The sequence below is a fragment of the Nicotiana attenuata genome, unplaced genomic scaffold (assembly GCF_001879085.1).
Source record: "Nicotiana attenuata strain UT unplaced genomic scaffold, NIATTr2, whole genome shotgun sequence".
Classification (NCBI taxonomy): Eukaryota; Viridiplantae; Streptophyta; class Magnoliopsida; order Solanales; family Solanaceae; genus Nicotiana; species Nicotiana attenuata.
Window position 1 is genome coordinate 86542 of NW_017672473.1, and position 25604 is coordinate 112145.

A 25604-nucleotide genomic window follows, 5' to 3' on the forward strand; every position below is an offset into this window, starting at 1 on the left:
ACCATTGGTGCATTTATTTTTAAGACTGTCGTTTATTTTATTTATACTCTTTAATTGCATTTTCGCACTAAAATAACCGACTGATGTCGGTCGATTTTATTAAAAAAATAAAATTACCGACCGAAATCGGTCGATTTTTAAAATGATCGGTCGAATTAACCAACCGCTTTCAGTTGGTTTTTTGAATATTAATTTTAATTTATTTTAAATGAAAATCCTACTAAAGATGGTTGATTTCTTGAAAAATAAATTTCGCAGGACGCAAAAATAGTTTTCCGCATTTTCCGCCAAAAAAAAACCAACCAAAGTTGGTCGGTTTCATAAAAAAATATTTTGAAAAATTGATTTCGATCGATTTTTCGACTGATTTTTTGACCAATCGAAATTGATTGATCGAACGTGATCGATTTTGACCGAATTTCTTGTAATAATAGGTCGTGAAGGATGATCAGTTAAACCCTAAACCCTAAACCTTTGTTGAAATATCGGTGACGAGATTTCTGACCTCACTAAAGCTACAAGAGATCTTTTACTTTCTCACTCCTCTTATATATATCCACATAACTTCACTCTTTCCTTCAACTCAACCCTACCAAAACAAACAAATTAAGAGAAAGAAAGGCAAACCATATTCTTTGACAAATTAAAGTTTTGGCCATGGCTTCTCCTAGTCCACTTGCAAGATTGTCAATTGAGCGTAGACCCAAATTGCTTAAAGATTTTCTTCTTCAAGACGATCCATATTCTTGTTCATATAATGATATTGGGTCACACCCTCGAAAATTATGCAAGTCCACAATTTCAAATTTTCATGGTTCAGGAATTAGGTCAAACAAAGCTTCATCTCATCAATTACTTAGAAGTAGATCATCTAGAGCTGCTACTGCTACAATTTCTGCCATTAACAAGGTCATTAACATTGTTAAGTTCTTACCCTTTGCCTCTGTCAAATATCCTTCCATTTTTACGCGAAGCATTTCAAGAAAACTATCAAGAAGAACCAACCACAGGGACAATATTAAAAAGCATAGTAGTAACCAAGATGTCTCTGTCACCGTCAAAGTCAAAGACATCCTACGATGGAAATCATTTAGAGACTTGGTAGATGAGAAATCTACACCATATTCACCAAATAGATGCACCACCACCGCCACAACTAACTCCACAACCACCACAAGCAGCAAGAAAACTAGTTGGTGTGATAGTGATTTTACTGCGGAGGATTTACCGTCATGGTGGGGTGAAAATGGTGAATTTTTGGGTGAATTAGAAGATGGGATGAAGAAGGTTGGTAGAAAGAATATATTCGAGGAAACTGTCGGTGGGTATAGCATGGGAACCACAAGAGCAATCAAAAGGGACCGTAAGGTGAATATTTTTTTTATTTGTTTATTGCTACTATTGAACCATAATCTTGCATGCAACTTTGGATACGTATCTATAGAAAAATATACAAGTTAATTACTCTTTTTTGTCATTTTTTGGTATAGAGCCTTGTCTAGAGACTGACATGGTCTCTATAATGTTTTCCGGCTACACTTTATTAAATACAACTAGCATAACAATATCATGATTCATGACCAAATAAAAGTTTTCATTTATTTTATCTATCAATACATTTTCCTCTCCAATGTTTTATTTTTTTTAAAAAATCATTTAACGACGGTATTCTTTAATTTATCAGGAAGAGTTGTGCTTTGATGAGAATGAGCAACACAGCCCAGTTTCAGTTCTTGAATCTCCATTTCAAGAAGACGATGAAGAAGGAATTGCCTTCTCTTTCCACCGAAACCTTGCTAATTTAGACAGTAAGTTTCAACCTCCAATTACCTTAATTTACTTCTAATTAATTACCTTCATTTTGATGTGGGATAAAAAAATGGAGAAAGAAACATACTATATAATAGTTTAAATTAGTCACCAGTAATAACTGTCACAGTTACTTTAGAAATGGGTAGTCTTTTATTATATTGAGTGGTACTATATATAAGGTCTGTACATTTACAGAAACATATACCATTGAGTTAAATTAACCTACCATAAGAGGTAACTTTTCATAACAATAAGCCTAATAAGATTATAACCTGAAAAATAGAGTAATAACTATTATAGCCAGTTAATTAAATTGTAGCGATAGTGTAAAGTAGTATAATTTATTCTTAGACCGACACACCTAATTAATTTACAAGTTCTGATTTATTAAGAAAAAAAATTCTGCACTTCAAGAATGCATTGTTTCTCTGATTGTGTCCACCATGTCATGTTTAATTTATTTGGTTTATATCATGGAATATAAATCACATGAAGTAACAACAATTTTATCTCATCCATTACAGAAAGAACAAGCATGTTCATGCAAAAAATTCAACAGTTTGAGAGTCTTGCCGAAGGAAACACCAGCTTTGAAGAAGAAGAACAACAACAACAACAACAAGAGGAAGAAATTCGAGAAATTGAAGAAAAGGCAAAGCAATTATTGAGCAATTTGAAAGAGACAATTCACTTGGAACTAATTGAAGATTGTGAAGCAAACTATGTGGATGAGCTTCTCTTTGATTTCTTTTGGCATGAATTGTGTACAACTAGAAAGCATCAAAACAATGATGGTGAGAGTGATGAAAAGTTAATGAGAGAAGCAAAATCTTGGATCAATGGTAATTACAATGGGGAATTTGAATGGGAGTTTGAGGATAAAAGAGAATCCTACATAAGAGACATGGAAAGAGAAGCAAGGTGGAACAAGTTTGAAGAAGAAAAACAAGAGTTGAGCTTGGACTTGGACTTTCAAGTGTTCAACGATTTGGTTCATGAAGTCTTGGAAGATGTTTTTTCTCATAAATGTTAGATTATATAAAATTTGAATACAGCTGCGTTCAAGTAGGGTCCGGGGAAGGTCACACCACAAGGAGTGTGCGCGCCTATTCTAATGCAAGTATTAATGACTGTTTTCAAGGCTAGTATTTGGAAAGAATTCCATGTATCATATTAACGTGTTTAGAACATGTTAATATATACAAGTGAATTGTAGACTAGTTAGACAGGAAACTTTTTACAATTTAACTAGTGGTAGAATCTCTTGAATCGGGGACACTCTTTTCTGCTACTTATGTATAGTTCTAATGTTGGCTGGTTATAAAGCCGACGATTTTTCGAAATTTGTAGACAACAAATGTTTCCCTTTCAATCAATGAAAGAACAGGAAGTTTAATCAGTGATCGAACTTCTTCTTTTGCTTCTTCGTACGTAATCAAAATTCCAGAAGTAAATTGTTTTTCAAAAGCTTTTCTGTTAGTAATAATATGTGAAAGTCGAGTTTGGCCAGCTGATCATAAAACGAAATAACAACAACAACAACAACAATAACAACAACAATAATAATAGAGGAAATTTGTAATATCTTCAATCCCAAAATTTTAAACCACTTGAAAATGTCAAAATGAACCAATTTTTTTTTTTTGCTAATTTTCGTTCCTCTTCTTTTCTGTTCCTTTCGTAGAGAAGTGTGGATCGGCAAATTCCAATAGGCAAAAAGTGTTTTTTCCGCATCATTACATAAGTAGCCCATCGGATTCACTATTTATTTTCTTAACTGGTATTTATGAATTATACACTGGTTATATCCGATTATATATATATTATACATCCGTCGGCTATCTTAGTTAGGCGACTATTTAAATTAATCCTTCCTTCTTATTTGGTGCCAAATTCTGTTGCCCAATAAGTAATTAGTTGAGGAAGATTTGCAGTATTATTTAGTGCCACCATTTATATTTTGATCCCATTAAATTTTTTAAATAAAAATAGTCCCACTAACAGAATTTTAAAGTATGCTACCAGAATTTTACAACATACCATTAAATTTTGAAGCACGCTGCTAGAACTGAAAATTCTGGCAACATGCTTCAAAGCTCTAGCATCGAATTATAAAACTCGCGCAGGGTCAATTTATCATAACTTTTCTTACACTACTAAATATAGGAATTTGCGATGGAAAAATTTCGTAACTAAATAGAAAATTTCGTTGCTAATCCTATTAGCGACGGATTAGCAATATATTATTAAAAAAATTCTTTTAGCTATGAGCAATTTAACGACAGATAATCAACGAAGTTTGTAGAAAAGTTTAGTTTGTTGTTGTTTTTTTAATGTTAATAGCGTTAAAATATAAACTGTGGTTCTAACAAAGTCCACTCGGCATAATTGTCACGACCCGGATTTTCCACCATCGGGGGTCGTGATGGCGCCTACCATCGGAGCTAGGCAAGCCAAGCCTTTTAAACATTCCCTGATTTCACCTCAACAAGAACAATATGAATATAACGAGTCATTTAAATTAAAGCGGAAGTTTAACATTTCTCTACCCAAGACCGGGGTCGCTATCTCACGAACTACTAAAGAGTGCTACAAACAAGTCTGAATGGAAATACATAAGTGTTTGTCTCGGTACAATGAAACAAACTGAAAACATAGAAAGGGACTCTGGCCTGCGAACGCCAGCTAGGCTACCTCGTAAGTCCCTGGACTGAAGTCAGCTCCCGATCAATATCCTACTGTTGTGGTCCAAAAGCTACTCCGGTGCCGTGATCTGTGCAAAAGAGCACAGAAGTGTAGCATCAGCACAACCAACCCCATGTGCTGGTAAGTGCCTGGCCTAACCCCGGCGAAGTAGTGACGAGGCTAGACAGGACTACCAAACCAACCTGTGCAGTTCAATATATATATATATATATATATATATATATATATGCAATAAAAGGGAAGAATACAGGAATTAAACAGTTAAGAAGGAGGGAAGCATACTATGGGGGAGTACAGTCCGGATATAAAGTCAACAATTTAAGTAAGAAACAGGGCAATAACAATAATTAATGAGAGCAGGAAAATCAACAAGTGCAGGGCATCAACCTTCGTGCTTTTACTCTCATTCTCACCAAAAGCAATCAAATAAAGGGCACGGCATCACCTTTCGTGTTTTCCCTCACATAACTCTCCTATCATGGCACGGAATGATCCTTCGTGCAATTATAATCAAATCAGAGCACGGAATGTCCCTTCGTGCATAAATAATCAAAACATGGCACGGAATGACCCTTCGTGCATAAATAATCAAAACATGGCACGGAATGAGCCTTCGTGCATTATCACTCTTTCTCACCCCAAACAGTAATCACAATCAAACGGGGCGAGGGGATAAATAAATAATAAGAAATGTCCCGGCAAGGGAATTACAACAATACTTTCACATCCCGGCAAGGGAGATAATCAATATACTCAAACCATCCCGGCAAGGGATTAATCATATCACTTTCTATTTCTTTCATTTCTTACTCAATGGTCTTTTTAATGTTCGAGCCAACGCTCCAAAGAATTTACAATTCAAAATTAGTCCTCGTACTCTTCATATCATATAGAAACCACCAATTAACAAGGAAGAGTCACTACAGAATTCCAATTAAGCGCAAATAAAGACCCACGGTCAGGCTAGACACCGGTGTATAGATACTCGTCACCATGCCTATACACCGTACTCAACACTTAGCAATTAGCAAATAATACTCTAATCTTATTCCCTCAAGCCAAAGTTAGATCAAACACTTACCTCGAATGCTCCAAACTCAACTCAAGCCTCTAGTATCGCTTTACCCTTCGAATTTAATGTATCAACAACTGCTAATCGAAGCAATTTGAATGCATGAAAATGAATTTCCCAAAGTTTTCCTCAAAAATTCCCAAAATGCCCACGGGCCCACGTGGAAAACCCGAGGTTCGAACCAAAACCCGATTATCCATTCCCCCATGAACTCAGATATGCGAGTTATTTTGGAATCGGACCTCAAATTGAGGTCCAAAACCCCCAAATTTAGGAACCCTAGTTCTATCCTAAATTCCCAAATTCCCCCATTAAAATCTTTGTTTTGAAGTTGACATTATGTTTAAAAATGTTAAGGAGTAAAGAAAATAAGTTGGAAATCACTTACCAATCGTTTTGAAGAAGAAGAATCGTTTGGAAAATCGCCACTTATGTTTTGGATTTTGAAAAAGTGAAAAATGATTGAAAATCCCGACTTTATATACTGTACTGGAGATCTGGCGCGGACCGCACAAAAATGCCCCGCGGCCGCGCCGAGGAAGGGAGGGAAAACGACTCCTGAACCTACCCAGCGCGGACCGCACTAATTTGGTGCGCGGCCGCACTGGTTGAATGGACCCAAGACCCCTCTTTGAATCTTCTAGAGCGGACCGCGCTGATATGGCACGCGGACCGCGCTGATATGGCACGCGGCCGCGCTGGTCGAACTGGAATTCACTGGCCCTCTGAACTTAGCCACGCGGACCGCGCAGAAATGCACCGCGGCCGCGCGGCTTCCAGCGCGGACCGCGCGGAAATGACCGCGGCCGCGCTGGGGGCCTGCAACACCTAGACCTGCAAATTTCTGATACTTTTAAGTCTAAGACCCTCCCGGGACCCACTCAAAACTCACCCGAGCCCTCGGGGCTCCAAACCAAACATACACATAATCCAAAAACATCCTACGGACTCATCCGTGCGATCAAATCGCCAAAACAACATCGAATTAGGCCTCAAGACCCATGATTTCCTTCCAATTTTCATGAAACATCAAATTCTACTGCTTCTAGCTCAAAACACGTCAAATGACGTCCGAATCTAACCAAACTTCACAGCAATTGCTTAACTCATATTTAAGACTTGTGCCGGGCGTCGGAACCAAAATACGAGCCCAACAGCACAGTCTTCTAAACAAATAACACTTTCCAATTCTTTAATTATTTTCAGAAAACAATTTCAAATAACAATTCGTTTCTCGGACTTGAGACCTCAGAATTTGATTCCGGGCACACACCCAAGTCCCAAAATTTCCTACGGACCCTCCGGGACTGTCGAATCACAAGTCCGGGTCCGTTCGCCCAAAACGTTGACCGAAGTCAAACTTAATCAATTAAAACATCAAAATTTTATTATCTTCCTCAAAATTTCATACTTAAACGTTCCGGCTACGCGCCCGGACTGCGCACACAAAATTCGAGGCAACCCCCAAGTGAGGTTTTCACGGCCTCAGAAATACAGAGTGAGTAGGAATACAGGTGATGACCCCTTTGGGTCGTCACAATAATTTCCAGTTAGTTTGAGTAAAAACAGCACGGTATAGCCAGTTTTCGGACTGGTCAATTAAAAATAGCCAGCGTTTACCAAGTCAATGAAAAATAGCCACCGTTTTGCTGCAATAGAGACCGGTCCAGCATAATATACTGGAGTTCGGTGCACTTATGTATGAACTCCAGCATATTATGCTGGACCAGTATACTTTGCTGGCTCCAGTATAATATACTGGAGACTGGAGCACTGGTGCTCCAAACTCCAGTATATTATACTGGACAATTATACTTGCTGGAACTCCAGTATGTTATGCTGGAGTTCTAGTGTACTTATACTGGAACTCTATCATATTATGCTGGAGTTCCAACATACTATCCTGGAACTCCAGTATAATATGCTGGAGTTCAAGTATACTTATGCTGGATTTATCTTTACATAAAAAGTGGCTAAATTTTCATTACTTTTGAAATTGGGCTATTTTTGAACGACCGATTGTAAATCTGGCTATTTTTAAAAATCTCCCTTAGTTTGATGGTCAATATTGTTTAGTGTCCGGGCAAGTGCACAAATAGCCATTCTCATGGATGCTATTTAGTGATTAGCCAGTAATTATTTTGTCCTAAAATTTTAAACTAAAAATCTTAACTTCAGGACAATTAAGACATTTTTATCCTGAAAAATTAAACTGAAAAAATCGAAATTCAGGACGCACTGACTAATTTTTAAATAACAGTTCTTTAAAGTGGCTGCCTGTATCATTTCTGCTTTAGTGTCTCGTTCGATGGTCTTTAGCCCAACATTGATACCGTTTCTGGCCCTATTATAATAAAATCTGGCTTCTTCTTCTGCCCAACAAGTGGTCTATTCGTTGTCAGTTTGAAAGACAGCCTCCTCATTTTTCTTAACATTTGATCGAAAATAGTTGGTTATTATGAAAAATTATTTGTAGTCCGACAAGCTGTTTCCGTGAATTATAAACCTAAGTACGTCTATGTGTAACAAATTCAAAATATGTAAAATCAGTATATTTTCTTAAATTTAAAGGAATTTATTCAGAACTAAACAACGGGAGTAATAGTTGTCTCTTCAGGCTTTCGAGAAAATGTTTTATTCTATAGTCAACATTTCAAAAGCTGAATATTAGAAAAAATTAAAACTCCAAAAAGTGAAAAAACATAAACTAAATCTAATAAGCTGGCAGATGCAAACAGCCAGTGAGTTTAACAAACAGCGACGACGTAGCAGTCAACCCGAGGATTTTGTATCTAGTGACCACTTAAAATTATTGTCTTTAATTAATTAATAACAAATTAACACATTGCTTCGGAATAATAATAAACAAAGGTTGTAACTTTCTTTATGACTTATTGTCAATTTAACTTTCTTCCCAACAGCGAAACACTTTCTTATGTCTAAAGCAATCCTGTTAATGAGTCTTATAGTAGAAGAGTAACTCTTGTCCCTATGATTCTACTCTTTCCTATGTCAACTCATAATTAATCCAACGAATTAACATACTTGTATTAATTAAGACGCACTAATACTTTGTCTAATGCAATTGTGTGGGGTATCAGAAATGGGTACCTCGTAGCCAACTTGAAGGAGTTAAAGTTCGATACTGAACTTTTTCTAATGATCATTTAATTTTGTCATTAAGTACCAGAACTATCCAATAAAATCAGGAAATAAGTTTATATGTACGTGAATCATCGGCAAACATGATATTAACTCATTTTTTAGGGGAGAATCCAATATGATAACTTTACCTTGGCCTGACACACTCCATAGTGAAAAAAAAAAACTAAATGTATTAAATTCTCTTTGCTCAAATTTAAAATACTAGTTTCTGGGTACGTACATTACACGTGTATCCCATATAATTAGTACAAAATTAACAAAATTATATTATTTTATATATGGATGGTAAATGATATGAATCATGATTACATTTATAAGAAAATAATTGCACTTAAAAAATCATAACAATCTGAATATTTAAGCTAAGAAAAATAGAAGGAGAAGATAAAATATAAGAACTATAAATGTTAGCTCTAAAAATTACTTTTAGTTGTTCCACTTTTGACTTTGCACTCTCTTTAAGAAAAATAAATGAAATGTATTTTACAATTTTACCCATAATAATAATAGCATTTCAAAAGTCTTGGGAATTGATTTGGGGAATGAGTAGCTAATGATAATAGAAAAACATAAAGAAAAAAAAATTAGTGTTCTCTTGATTTAATGCCCGTTTGGACATATAAATTTTTTCTTTTTTTTCAAATTTTTTTTGAAAACAATGTTTGGTTGTCCCATTCTTACCAATTTTTCCTTTTTCACTTGAAAATTCATTTTCAAATTTGAAAAATGGGTTCTCACCAGTTTTTCAATTGAAAATGGGAATTTGCTAGTTTTTAGTTTTACAAATTTATCCTATATTTTTAAATTTATAAAATGACCCCATCAGTTTTTTATCTTTGACAGATACATCTTTGGCGACTGATGGTCAGTCCTAATTGATACTTAAACTCTGCCTACTGGAAGTTTGATTATATCGTTATGAGAAATATGTGGTTATGCCTACTTTTGCACCTTCTCTATGTGTTAGTAGAATTAGAAAATGTGATATTATTTTTGCATCTTCTGTGTATTGCAGTAAAGCAGAATATGATAATAGTAAACAATAGCATTTTGATTGTTTATTTCAAGTAGGATAATCAAATTGGGGTGGTTTTGATATTTTTTACAAGTTGTGGAGTATAAATCATGTTTCATGGTTTTGAAAAAAAAGACATCCAAATATGTTGCAAAAATTATAACCAAACACAACTTCATCGTCAATTCAAATTTTAGTGAAATTCCAAATTTGGAAAAAAAATTTGGAATTCATGTCCAAACGCCTACTTAGTATAGTGGACAAGTAAAAGTGCAATTTTTTACTTCCTATAGCAAAGGTTGATACCTTATTTATTTTAAATAAATACCGTTTTAAAAAATTATATTTCATAGCTACCTTTTGATTTTTTATAGCCAAATATCTATTTATGGTCACCTCCTACCCTTAAGCCATAAAATAAGCTTTGTATTATTTTTCTCTCTCCCCTCAAATTTCTCGTATCCCTCAAATCTCTTGTATCCCCTACCCCATATCTATTCTACATCTCTCTCTCTCATCTTCCATCTTCACCTTTTCTACCTAACCACCATAGCCCCTCCATCTTTAACTGGTTCTGTCACGACCAACAAAAAGAAAAGGTGAATCCATCATGTTCAGATCTGAAAAAGGAACAACTTAAAGAAAAGCACCAATAATCGAAATTGGAAAAACAAAAGCATTCAACAAATAGAAAATAAACGCTTACATACTGGTAGGTACCCTAATGATGCGAATTTCATTATCGAGAAGGTGAGAAGCCCTAATAATATCATCAGTGGACATAGCATGGAGCTGGTCATCTTCGAAGTTGCTATCATCTGCCATTGTCGTTGCCATCGTATCTTCTATCTTGTGTTTGTATGAGAATCTAGGGAGAAAACGGAATTAGAGAGTCGGCTGGGAAAAATATTCAGCATATTTCGCGTCAAATACAGATTATGGGTGATGTAATTGAGTTAGTTGAGTTATATTAGGAGTCTATTGTGTTAATTGATTCACTTTCCGTTTAAAATAAGCTGAATAGACCACGATTTGCGCTATTTACGTTACTGTATTCACAATTACATATCGTGAATACATTCGAATACAATATCTGTTAGTTGTAATCCCCTGTTTCACGCCGTGAATACAGTCGAATACAAAAATCTGTCTAGTTGTAGTCCCCTGTTTCACGCCTAGAAATGCTACTTTATTCATGAATACAGTAGCTTAAATACATCGAATACACTCTAAAAAACCTGAAAAACATAGCTATATGAAGTAATATAGTAAATGGTAGCTACAACTAGCTAATAACCACTAAACAATAGTGGTTTGTGAAAATTTCTCTATATTTTTTGTGTAGTGGACAAGTAAAAGTGAATGGAGGGAGTATTATATGCATGAGAAGTTAGAGAGCTTAATTTTGTGTAGCGAAGGATTTAGATACATGTACATTAATAAATTCTTTGACAATCCCAAGGCAAATTTAATGTTACAAAACTAACTTTTATAGCTTACATTTTTTTTATTAATATTGAAGGATTATTAAATATTAATATAACTTTTAAGGGCATAAAAGTCCAATAATATTATGGGATTATTTTAGTCTTTTACATCAACTTTTGATCTTCATGCTTATAATATAGTATGATGATATGATGAGTGTACTGTCCATTTTCATTTCCCCTTCCCCGATCAAATAAGATTTTTTTGTAAAATTCACTACTAGAAATTCTGCAAAAACCGATCAAGAAAAACCGACCAACTTTGGTCGGTCAAAAAACCGACCAAAGTTGGTCGGTTTTTCACAATATTTTGTTTTTTAATTTTTTTTACGAATCGCAAAAAGGCGGGAAACTATTTTTTGAGTCCCGCGAAATTTATTTTTCAAGAACCGACCAACTTTGGTCCGTTTTTCAATTAAAATAAATAAAAATTAATATTAAAAAAATCGACCAACTTTGGTCGGTATTCTTAGGCCGGTCATTTAAAAAAACCGACCAACTTTGGTCGGTAATTTTATTTTTTAACAAAACCGACCAACTTTGGTCAGTTATTTTCGTGCGAAAATACAATTAAAGAGTATAAATAAATAAAAGACAATCTTAAAACAAAATGCACCAATGGTCTAGTGGTAGAATAGTATCCTGCCACAGTACACACCGGTTCGATTCCCAGATGGTGAATGTTTTGATTACATAATTAAAATACCGACTAACTTTGGTCGGTTTTTTTTGTAATATTTTTTTTTTTGAATTTAATTGACCGACCAACGTTGGTCGGTAATTTCCGATCAACTTTGGTCGGTATTCTTAACCCATCAAAATACCGTCCACACGTAAATGATCGCGTTTTGGTCGGTAATTGGCCATAACCGACCAACTTTGGTCGGTTGTTTTGTCGGTTTTTGGCGGATTTCTAATAGTGGATTGTTAGTTTCGGCAATTAGACATTTTAATAAAATATTTTAAAACATTTCGACTATCTTTTAATAAGGAAAAAGATATTAATTTTTTATGTAGTTAGTTTCTTAACAAGTAAATTTATTTTAAAAAAAGAAGAAATTAATGTCTGAGTTCGATGAAAATTAAACGCTTAAAATTCAAGGATCGGAGATAAAGTGAAAGCTTGAAAAAGATGGTAGAATTAACCCATAACCCTATGCTCCATGTGCTATTTAATGAGTCTACTAATAACCAAATTGCAAAAATGGCAAAGGTATGACAAGCATGAAGCTTTTAGTACAATTGATGAACTTCAATTTTCTTCATTCCTTTTTTCACAAGAACGTCACATGTGTTAACCCATTGACCCGTTCCCTTTTCGTTTATTTTCTTCCTTTATTCAACTCTTTAGTTGGCACAACAAAATAAAGTAGACCTAATACGAAAACATTTATAAAAGAAAACTCATAATTGTATATATAGCAAAATATAAAAAGTTTTATATTAAATGGACGTTGTTATAAATAGAGTTCTATTTATGGTGAATGTCTATATTTAGAGAGATTCTAGGGTTTATTACTTGGTGGCTAAGTCACCATCTCCCTATAAATAGAGGGTTCTATTCCATTGTAATTCATCCCAAAATCAATAAGAGTTCTCTCTCCCTACTTTTCTCTGCAATATTCTTCTTCTTCTTCTTTTATTGTTTTATAACACGTTATCAGCACGAGACTCTAACCAATTGAGTAGAAGCTTTGGGATTGAGCATAATGATTGTCAATCGTTCCATGAACTTCCTTCATGATTAAATTCTGGATTTAAGGTAAGTATTTTACTTTATTTTTCTCTTTTAAATTCTTGAAATTCTATAATTTGATTTTATATACAAGCAAAGACAACAAAATTTGATAATAACTCTAATGGAGTTTGAAAGAAATTATAACCGCCCAAAGTGGTAAAATTTCTATGTCTTGCCATGATCAAATTCATGTATGATTATGGGCACAAAAAGTGGAAACCCGTCCCATTGAATTTGCTCCATTCTCATTCCCTTAAGAGAATGTGATAGCAGTATGTGATAAGTTTGAAAGAAGACAAAATTATCACTATGAATGTATCAATCGATGTGGACGTGGCAATGGACGAAATTATAATCGTCATCATTGTGATAATGAGAATAATAAGGATTCTCAAAATAATCTTTCACTCTGTGGAAAATATTTGTCATCGATTTGACATGAGATTTTGTAAAGCACATATAGATGATTATGGTCCATTCATGATGTGAATGTGACAACATCTGATTTATAAATACATATTCATTCTTTAAAGAATATGAACGTGCTAGTGCTAGTGAATATATTGCACTCACCTCTAAAAGGAGGTTTGAGATGATATAAGAAAATAATGTCATTATTATGGCATGAATGGTCATTGGTCACATACCTATTGTACGCCAAAATATTTTGGCATTGTGATTGTTAAAAGACAACGGTAATGCAAGAAACAGATCTTGCATATAATTTTGACCATAACTATAATGGTATAACTTTCTTTTTAAAAGAGATATTCACCATATGGATGTTGATGAATATGTGGTACTACAAAATTAATTGAGAACTCTGCAAGAGCCAATTATACTATTTTGGAGAAACACAATTGATTACCAATAAGGTATTGTGTTTTAGTAAGTCTCAAAGAAACTTATTCAGTTTCCAAAGTATACGCGAAAGCGGTTGATTATATTGAGACTATAAATAAAGAAAAGATTTAATATCTTCTATTACTACAACTTGTAGTGGGGTAATATGTATGTGAAAAGCTACCCGCTTTATTCTCCAGTTTGTACTACACAAATAAAAGAATGCCACAATAAAGAGAAGTTTATTGATATAAAAACCCATATCATAATAAACGTGGAGTTTATTTATAATTGCACACGTCATGGTATAAATCTGAAGTTTATCAATATTGATAATTTATTCAGTTGGCATAATTGGTTTAGCCATATTAATTTAAGTATGATGTGCAAAAATAAAAGAGAATTCACATGGGTTAATATTAAAGAACTAGAAAGTTCTTTACGAATTCTCTTATGTTGCTTGTTCTCATTCCAGCTAAAATTGGGATTGAATCCCATGAATGCTGGAAATTTCAAAGGTGAATATGGGCTCATTCACCTGCCATGTATACCACATAAGATGCATCTATGAGATGGTTACATGTGCAATTATTATTAACCCGCAACATGGTGTTTTGCGAGTAACTTGCTCAATAATTTAATTTCGAGCATAATTTCCAGATTTTTTATTCAAGAAGTTCATCTTGATAAGTTGGTTTACATCACAGTTCGTTTAGCAAAATGATTTATTGAGTGCCTCCACTTAATAGCTAAACTATTGCTTATGAGAACAAAGTTATCTATATCAGTTTGATATAGGTTATATACGAAAGTATATTACATTCTCCCCTCACAAGTGGTTCAGGGTCAGGAATCAAATAATTCCATCTTATTATAATTGATGTGCGGTGTATATTTTGATTAACACCATAACGCACAAAGATGGATTCTCAAAGTTGAGGAAACAAGTTAGCTTTTTTCTAACATGAGGGGGAGACAAGAGACAACAGTTGAGAAAAAGTTACATGGAATGAATTATCATTTATACATCTAGATCCTCGAATAAAATAATATGAACTTGAAGTTCATAAAATGATAATTCATGTGCAATTTATTGCAAAGCATGCCAGACGCATTTGCTGACCCAAAGAAAGTAACTATATTCTCATTGCAAATGCTCCTATTAATATAAGTCCTAGAAGGACAAAGTCTATGGTAAGCTTACAGCGTATAGACAATCGGTTTCAAATAAACTTCTTGATAAAGAAGATGAGCAAATGATCAAAATGATCATAATAAAGGAGGCAAGTGATCTAGAAGATCACATGACATAACACTTCATAAAATCTCATGAGAGATTCAGGTACCTGAATATATGAATGAAGAGATCTCTATGTTATGTCTTTATGAAAAATAAGGAGGTTGGAACCGATATAAAATATTTGTCGACGACATCTATCATAGCGCTAAGATAGATGAGGATCTTAAGTCTATCGAATATAGACACAAAAATATTGGCCAAATGGAAGAGCCACAATTCAAGTATAATTTGAATTCATATGAAAGACATGTAGTTTTGAACATATAGTTCAAATACTTGAAAGTATAAAGCCAATGATATGTGCAATCAGTTTTCGATATCTTATTTGTCTAGCATGACATGAAACCTTGATATGCATCTAATTAAAGTCTATTATATGACTTATATGGCTTAAGTTATGAGACCCTTGAAAGATTTAAATTGCTTGAAGCATATACAATTCTTGATCTTGAAGTACCACATCCTCATTGCAATTTGTGCATATATGTATCTTGCTATAACTATAAGCATGATAATGTGATAGCGAGAATACCTCCATAGAGATATTGAAGAGTCATTCTACGATATTTATGAAGATATTATATCTCTATCAAGAATGATGATTTCAAGGTGCAATATATTCATTCAAGTTAATATGGCTGATTTGTTCATCAAATCTCTACCAAAGATCTTTTGAAGATGGTGCACAAGATTGGAATGCAAATGCTCAAGGATGTGAATTGATGCTCTCATCAGGGGGAGTTAATACGCGTTGTACTCTTTTTTCCTTACAAGGTTTTGTTCCACTGGGTTTTCCTTGCAAGGTTTTTAACGAGGCAACCAAAAGGCGTATTGTAGATATGTGTACTCTTTTTCCTTTTCTAGAATTTTTTTTTCCCACTGGGTTTTATATTAGTTAAGGTTTTAACGAGGCATATTATCTGTTGAATAGACATTCAAGGGGGAGTGTTATAAATAGAGTTCTATTTATGGTGAATGTCTATATTTAGAGAGATTCTAGGGTTTATTACTTGGTGGCTAAGTCACCATCTCCCTATAAATAGAGGGTTTTATTCCATTGTAATTCATCCCAAATCAATAAGAGTTCTCTCTCCCTACTTTTCTCTGCAATATTCTTCTTCTTCTTTTATTGTTTATAACAGACGTATATTAATGGTTCAAATTTTAAAACAATATTTATAGGGGGATGAAGTCCGAACCCAAATCAAGAGGTACATAGGGAACCATCACATTTCCAGCTATCAGGAATGCCACCTGTCTCGGCCACTGTTACGTGTACTCAAAACAGTGCGAATAACTTAACTCTAGTCTCGACTTATTATTCTCACATTAAAAAACAAATATTTTGTCTCAAACTTTTTTAATGCTGAAATGGTATTTAGCCCCTATGATTTCGTTACATTAGTCATTAGGAGGTTTCTTTCTTTAACGTTGCTAACAGTGGAGGGAGGAACTCAACTTCCGTATTTTCTTTTTAATCATCTGATATTTAAAATTCATTAACTTAATTAATTTTTGAAAAAACTATTGAAAATTTTATTTTAATATTCGAACCCGAAAATCTTCAAATAATTACGAAAGAATTCCACCACACAACACATCCTTGGTACCGGTGGTGACCACACTATATCTTTACACTAGTACGACTAATAAGTAGGGAATTTATTTTTGTTGTCTTTTTCTTTTTCGACTTTAGGGTAGTTATATGTAGAGTTTTTTTTTTTATCACATGATCAACATGTGCTAAGGAAAATTCAACTGAATGCTTTGGTGAGACTGAGGTAAAGGTTTGTAAAAGTGTTAATGAGGATGAAATGGACTAAAATTACCTGGAAGAAAGTTTTGTCGAATAATTTATAATTTATGGATATTTTGGACGGCTTAACAAAACATAAAACACAATGAAAGAAAAAGATTCATACAAACGATATATATATATATATAATATATATATATATATATATATATATATATATATATATATATATATATATATATATTTATAATATATATATTAATCGAATATGTTGACGTTATCACTTTTTACTATAGGGCTTATGCTTTGTAAGAATGGTTTAACCTTTTAGACATTTACACCTTTAGATAATATATAAAACTTTTAACTTTTTATTTATATTTGTTTAACATTGATATGAGATGATTTAAATAGAGTAACATGATCAGCAAAGATTATATAATCGATCCCAGTTTTTTCTTGGGATACAACATAATTAGGGCATGTTTGGGCATAAGATTTTTTTTTCTTTTTTTGGAAAAAATTCAGTTTTTTTCAGAATCAGTGTTTAGCCATGAAAATTTTAATTTTCACATTGAGTTGAACCTTGGAATTTTTTGAAAATTTAAAAAACTCCAAAAAAACTGTTTTTCAAAATTTTACTTCAAATCACTCCCAAAAATTCAAAAACAGCTCCAAATTATATTTATCTCCAAACATAACTCTAATATTTAAATACTATTTTCACTTAAAAAAATTCACTTTATTTCGGAATATCACACTTTATATCCAAACACTCACTTATAGTTATTGCAAGGAAAATTCAACTGACCCACAATAATTGAGGCGGCTAATATTTGGCTTGGCAAATTGGAATTAAAGTTCAAGTCCGCAAACTTATTTGTCATATTTTACTGTCGCAAATTAAGTCTCAAATTTCTAAATTCAGATGGTTAGAATTTACATAAATAACTAAATAAGTAGTAGAATATAATCATCTTTTTACATTCTAAAATATTTTGAATAATTAAAGTTGATAGTCTAAATGCCAACAACTTCCTCTCCATTTACTAATTAAAAACCATAGTGCTGGACTGCTGGTATTCATCTCATACCTAATTAAGCAGGAGTCAACTTTAGAGGAATTTGCAACCAAAAAAAAGAAACTAATTAAATGATTTATGAAAATAAAATAGAAACTTAGAAATGGTGATACGTGACATTAGGGTAAAGTTTCATTGGGTCCGTCAAAAGCAAATGTATAGCTTTGTCTTGATCTTGTGGTTCAAGCAAAAGGTGGACCAATAGAAACCATTGAGTACGTAGATACAAAATAATTTCTTTAACACTCTCTTATGATTAATTTTAAAAAAGAAAAAATCTACAATAAGGTTAAACCCAAAATTTGGAAGTGAAACTGACGGATTTTTACTTAAACGAAAAATGTGAAATCATAAACCGTTTAAGTACTACTAATATATGATGGAGATGTCTCATTTCAGTTAATCTAGTCATGAACAGAAAAATGTATAAAAGATAAACTTAATTACTAGAAATTAGGAGCGATTATTGTACTAGATATTAAGGATAAGATTGTATGATATGATTCACAAAATTAATATTAAGGGGACATAACTTATAGTACAATAAGATAAAAGTATCGTGCTTTGCTTTGTTCATGGGGTACGGGATAAAACTATAATTTTTGTTTTTTTTAGCTTTCAAAGAATAATTCACTAAAGATCATTTTTATACTTTGCTTGGTTCATGAGGCATGAGATAGAATTACAATTTGATTTCTTTTTCCAGGAATAGTTCATTAATGAGTTAATTTATGTTAATAAGATCAAAGACCAATTTACTTCCACTGTTAAAGTTTCTGTATTTAGATAGTCTGACATTGACGTAAAAAAGAAAACTAATAGGAGTAAATCTTTATCTAGATAAGAGATAAATGTACTTTTGGTCCTTCAATAATTGATCAAATATCTATTTATTCCTCAAATATTTAACTAAGCACATTAAACCTTCAAGTAACAAAATTATATAATTTTTGTATCTTGAAGTAAGAAAAATGGTTCATTTGAATATATTATACGATTTTATTACTGTATGAAAAAAACTCTACCGCAACACATAAATAGTCACATAATTTATCAGTTAATTAATAATCTATTAAATTTGTGAGAATCAAGAATAGATATATCAAAAGTGTACATTTTAAATATTAAAGGTTAGTATGCTTAATCTATCACTACAATGATTAAATCAAAATTTGTCATAATAGAGGTACCAAAAATGTAGTTTTTCTATTAATGACCACTAATCAATAAAGAGAGGAAAATAGATGTGGTTTCTATCGTCCACGCTTTATGGTTAAAGCAAAGTTTTATATTAACATGAATCTGTTAATGATCAACAGGTTATGATTTAATATTGAGCTATACGAATTTTGAACGCCGTAATAAGATCTAGCTGCTGTTATTTTCTTATTAATTATTATGTGCTAAAAATAAATTTTCGCTCCAAAAAACAATACACTTACTACCTCATTTAATTTCTCCTTTTATTTTAATTTCTAGCTGCTGTTATTTCCTTAATTAATTACCCCAGAGTAATAAACTCCGCTCGTAAAAATAATAACTCCAACCTCATTTAATTTCTCCTTAGAATTTTCATTATAATTTCTATAATTGGAAGGACCATTTAGTTACACAATTTAAGAAAGAGGGTCTAAATAATCGCAATTGAAGATTATCAGAATCATCTTCTTCTTCTTCTTCTTCTCTCTTCTTTTACTGGGTGTCACCTCAAAACCGTGTAGACTCTTAAGTCTCTCTCTCTCTCTGTTCACTTCTCTCCTTTCTCCAAAGCGCTGCTTCTCATTTTATTTTCTTGATTCATTAAGTCCACATGCGTATCTATGATTTCTTTTGTTTTATATTTATTTTTGTTAACGTAATGGAACAGACACGTTTTCCTTAAATTCTTAAATTCTTGTCTGTTTTTCTGTACCCAAAGTCAACATGCAAGCTTTGAATCAGCCAACTTGATTATAATCAAGTCCAGTTACACCTTTTTTAGAGCCCCTTCAAATAAAGGAAACAAATTGTGTGCAGAAAAAGATGAAGAATGAAGAACAATCTCTGTTTCTATTTGGTATTTCTCTTTCAACCCGACCCAGATGGCAACAGTTCCTCTTGTGCTCTTCTGGGTTCTTTTTTGGGTATCTCGTCAATGGTGTCTGTGAGGTAACTCTTATGAATCTTTCTTCTTTTTGCCCATTGTTATTTGGAAGGGATTTGAAGTTTTGGGGTATGGATTTCTTAAGTTTCATAAATATTTCTTCTTGTTTGGTCAACAAGAAATTTCACAAAGAAAAGTAGTTGAACTTTTGGTTTTGATTTCTTTTCCTTTTTGCATGTTTAATGCTATGACATTGGGTTTAATTTTTATGTCTCAAAATAGGTTTGATCTCATGTTATAAGTGCTTATGTATTTTCAATTTAAAATTAATGAGGACAATTCTGAGTTTTGTCTATGTTAGATAAGGAATTTGTCTCTAACTAGGTAGACTTGAGTGGACCAAGTTTGTAATTTAATATGCAGATTGCCCAAATCATTAACAAGAACTCCATTAATTCTTTAATTGTTGTTTTCTTATGTTTCTACTATGTTAAATTTTTATCTGGGACCCCTTTGTGGTCCATTTTGCAGAAGTAATCTCTTACTGTTAGAAGAAAAAATGATGGTTGCCAACTTTTACCTTAATTTCCACTACAAGGGCCCTTGCTTTTTGCCTTATTACGCAAGTGTAGCTATCTGTTTATTACATCTTTTCTGACTTCATATTATTCCTGGAATCAATTGACATCATCTTGGACTTTAGTAGTGCACTTTTGAGTATTTTCTTTTGTAAAGGTGAAGCTGATTTTAGCTTAATTTGTATGTTCCATTACAGGAATATGTCTATAATAGGCTTCAATTCAGGTAAGTTTGACATGCCCTTGTAAGGATCATCATTAAATATTTTTGGCTTGGTATGAATTTAGAGATTAATTTGCTCATGTGGTGAGTGTTTGACTTATTGCAGCTATGGGTGGTACTTTACCTTTGTTCAAGGATGGGTTTATGTGGCTCTGATTTACTTCAATGGTTTTACTCCCAAGCAAATGGTGAACTCATGGAGGACTTATTTTAAGCTCTCTGCTGTTCTTATGGGCTCACAGGGATTAACGAAAGGAGCTTTGGCTTTCATTAATTATCCGGCACAAATCATGTTCAAATCCGCCAAGGTGAATAGCTAAGTCAATTCCTCTCTTCCTCGCGAAGAGATGATGATGCTTGTCTCTAATATATTAAAATATACGAAAGCGATCCTAGATGAAATTAGTAGAATTAATCTATACCAACCAGCAATCTGAGTCTGTGTTAAATGTGGTCGACCAATTTTATGGCAGATCCTGAAGGACATTCAAGATGTTTCTTCAGCTCAACTTATCAATAAGATCAATGAGGACAAAAAACAAATATGATAACTTCGTTTAGTAAATGCCTTGGGGCACACCTTGACAACAGTCTTTTATATAACATAATATTTTCTTACAATTAGTGTAATTACTTCTCATTCTTGATATTTCATGACAGAATATGGTTAAAGATAATCTTGGTAAGCAATTTTAATGTGGATTAAAGATAATCTTGGTAACCAATGTTAATGTGGATTACAAATTTGTGTCTTTCATTGATTAGTGGGATAGAAGTTTATTTGTCTGTTGCCTCACAAGCTTCATGTTCCAATTTACGAATATTACAGGTTTTGCCTGTCATGGTGATGGGGGCTTTTATACCGGGTCTTCGACGAAAATATCCACCCCATGAATATATATCGGCAATACTCTTGGTAGTAGGCCTGATTCTTTTCACCTTGGCTGATGCACAAACCTCCCCAAATTTCAGCATTATCGGTGTGCTAATGATATCTGGTGCTTTGATTATGGATTCCTTTGTGGGGAATTATCAAGAGGCCATCTTCAAGATGAATCCTAACACAACACAGGTTTATTTCATGTGCTCTTGCATTCAATATGATGCTTATTCATGAGAATAATCGTTCATGACAAACTTGTGACTAACTCACACCTTTTGGATTGTTTAACCTTTAACTATAACAGATGGAGATGCTCTACTGCTCAACGATTGTCGGCTTTCCTATCTTGATCGTGGCTATGATTGTTACAGGAGAACTAAGGAAAGCATGGCCTTCATGTGCTCAGGTAATCATCACTCGAACACATGCATCTTGTTTCAACCTTGTTTCCTGCTTACCTTGTTTCTTTTTTCCTGCAGCATCCCTATGTTTACGGAGTCTTGGTGTTTGAAGCCTGTGCTACGTTCGTGGGGCAAGTGTCTGTCCTTTCCCTCATAGCGATATTTGGTGCCGCCACTACTACAATGGTTTGTTTCTATTTAGACTAGTCCTTTTGTGAAATTATTTGATTCTCTCATTATGACCGCATATACATCTCCAACTATAACACGCAATTTGCTTGAATATGTACGACTATTAACTGTGTTGAAATTATCAGATTACGACTGCAAGGAAGGCTGTAACGTTGTTGCTTTCTTACTTGATATTCACGAAGCCTTTGACCGAACAACATGGTACCGGGTTGCTGTTGATGGCTATGTGTATCATAATGAAGATGTTGCCTGAAAACAAGCCCCTACCTAGGCCTCAGAAAACTATTCCTCTTCATCAAACCGAAAAACCATCTCAGACTGAAGATAACAGATTTCAAATAGGCAATGAAGAGGAGGAAGAGAAGAGACCTTTGGTCTAAAACAAATAGCAATTGTCTGCTCTAGCTTTAGCCTTATTATTTCATTTGATTAGGTTATAGTTGTAATATGACAGAATGTAGGCTCTTTTTTATTTTGTTGCAATTCATCTAAGGTGGTAACATTTGTGAAGTATAATTTGCTTCCTTTGAGGGCATTAGTCCAGCTTTAGATGATGAATATATGGGTGCAGTAATGCCAAGTTCTTTAGGTTGAGGATCTCCTGGTTGACAAGTAACTGATAAATCGTTACTAATGATCCTTCTATATGAAAATTATACTTGTTAAAAGTAAAAAGTTCAAGGTAACTGTATTTCTTTTTCTTTTTCTCTCTCTTTTTTTTTTCTTTCAACTGTCATTTTGGTCAAAAGTTAGGAATGTTTATTTACAGGAACAAGTAAATATACTTACTTTGACTGGATTTATACACAAGACCAAACACTAGTTTAAGATTTATCAAGGCTTCAAGATATCATTAGCCAAAAGAAAAAAGAGAAAATGCATAAAGACCTCATTCAACTTGTCCTGGAAAATCATTTACGTACCTAAACTTTACGGTTGTTCTAGTACCACCCTATTCTTATTGATACACAGGTGCGAATTCCAGTATATTATGCTGGACCGGTCTTTGTTGCAGCAAAATAGTGGCTATTTTTCATTGACTTGGTAAACGCTGGCTATTTTTGAATGTTCAGTCCCAAAATTGGCTAGACCGTGCTATTTTTACGCAAAATAATTGCTATTTTTTAACGACTTTGTAAATACTATACTATGTTACGAAACTTAGCTCAAAGTAATAATATAAAGCAAGAAAATAGACAAGAATGTAGGGAGCAAGAGAGAAGAGATTCTTATTTCTTCCATGTATTCAAGTATGTTACAAAATGATTTCTCATCCTCTATTTACAGTACTACATAGAGGTATACCGAAAGAATTCCATAAATATGTCATTAAGCATTTGAGATTATGGAGGAAGATCATGGGGGAGATCATGGAGGTATGGGAGTTACAACCATAAGTATTGGAGTAGTGGAAGTTATGGAGATAATGGATAAGAGTAGTGGGTGTTATAGGAGTTATGGACATCCACCATAATCTAATGTCTTATAACACTCCCCCTTGGATGTCCATAGATAATGTGCCTCATTAAAACCTTACTAGGAAAAAAAAACCCAGTGAGAAAAAATCCTAATGAAGGAAAAAGAGTACACATATATTGTAATACACATTACTTGCTGCCTCATTAAAAACCTTGCCAGAAAAACCCAGTGGGATAAAACCTTAGCTAAGGGAAAAAGAGTACAGCGCATATGTGCCTCCCCCTGATGAAAACATCTTTATTTCTCGGAGACGAAAAATTTCAAGCTTGTATAACAACTTCTCTAATCTTGAGACCGGAAATTCCTTGGTGAATTATTCCGCCAAATTATCACTTGAATGAATTTCTTAAACATTTATTTCATCACTCCGTTGAAGATTGTGTCTGACAAAGAACTTTGATGAAATATAGGATTTATTCTATCTCCTTCAATATATCCTTCTTTTAATTGAGATAAGCAAACATTAGCGTCTTCACTATTATTGGAATCTTCTCTTCAAAGAAAAGTCACACATCTGTAGTGTGTTGAGTCACTTGCTTCATCAGTTGCTAGTATATTGACATGACTTGAATAATTATCAACAATTGACAACCGTGTGAAATGATAATATGGCAATTCCCTCACATAGATTGTTTGAAGAACGGACTTCAAAAAATGCCTGCATTTGCATAACCAACAAAACCTTGACAATATTTGTTAGAATAAACAAATCTATATCAATGATTCCTTTTGCAATATAATACTAATAGTATTCCAATATCTTCATATAGGAGTAAAACTATATCTCACTAGCATATTGTTATACTCATGGTTCTAGCGAGATATATAGTGCACCAATTGCAATAGACAGAAAACAAATTATGTATGCCATGATTGCTCTAATCCACATAAAGATTTGTTGAAGCTTTATTTAATGAATTTCTTTGGAACCTTAATATGCTTCAGAACTGTTTAAATTCTTCAATATGATTTCTATATACGCATATCAAATTTACCAGGTATTGCCAGACTAAAATCTGAAAGCAACTGTATCCACCACAAGGGAACATGTTTCCATATAATCAACGCCAGGATATTTACGTAAACTCTTGTGTCACCCCACTGGCTTTATACTTTCAGGTGTTGGGATTATCAGTCCAAAACTTCACATTTTCCAAGTGAAGTCAATCTTGATTGCGTATTTTTAATTGGCCAATCATTTATCTGTCCAAATTCCATGATAGATTTGAGCTCAAGATCCTCGTCAATATTAAAAATATTGAGCGCTAAATTATATCAACAATATCATCGATGATCATTTTACATCGGTTCCATCATCACACAATACAGACATAACTTATCGAGATCTCATTATTTTCAGGTACCTGAGCCTCTCCTATGAGGTCTTATAAAGTGTTATGTCACGGTGCTCTTATAAAGCATTTGCCTCCTTATTGTGACCATCTTGAACATTTGCTTCTCTCCTCCTTCAAGGAGTTTTATCTTTGGAACCGATTAGTCTATTACGCTTCATGCGTTCCATAGACTATGTCCATCATGGACTTTATTCTATTTCGAGCATTAGTAGCTGAAATATGACATTTAGTTTGGGTCAGCAAATGCGCATGACAATATTTTGCAAATGAATTATCACTTGAACTTCAAATTCATATTTTCTTGTACGAGGATCTAAGTGTACTCATAATAATTCATTCCATGTATTACTTTTTCAGCTACTCATTTTCTCCCCCTAATGTTGGGATCACCAACACATATCCCCAACCTTCTTTGGGGACCAATCTTTGTGCAT

The 25604-nt window shown here is 33.5% G+C and overlaps 2 protein-coding genes across 2 annotated transcripts; both read left to right on the plus strand.

Annotated features, from left to right (window-relative positions):
* The first annotated feature begins 560 nt into the window (after window positions 1-560).
* LOC109213345 lies at window positions 561-3215 on the plus strand. The gene is made up of 3 exons (XM_019377139.1): window positions 561-1368; window positions 1685-1808; window positions 2337-3215. Exons 1-3 carry the CDS (start codon window positions 658-660, stop codon window positions 2843-2845), a joined length of 1344 nt encoding a protein of 447 aa, XP_019232684.1. The 5' UTR covers window positions 561-657; the 3' UTR covers window positions 2846-3215.
* Window positions 3216-19625: 16410 nt separating this feature from the next.
* LOC109213344 (UDP-galactose/UDP-glucose transporter 4-like) lies at window positions 19626-22933 on the plus strand. Its single transcript, XM_019377138.1, has 7 exons — window positions 19626-20124; window positions 20835-20863; window positions 20967-21168; window positions 21690-21932; window positions 22048-22149; window positions 22223-22330; window positions 22462-22933. The coding sequence occupies exons 1-7, from the start codon at window positions 19999-20001 to the stop codon at window positions 22714-22716; spliced, it is 1065 nt and encodes a 354-aa protein (XP_019232683.1). The 5' UTR covers window positions 19626-19998; the 3' UTR covers window positions 22717-22933.
* The last annotated feature ends 2671 nt before the right edge of the window (window positions 22934-25604 follow it).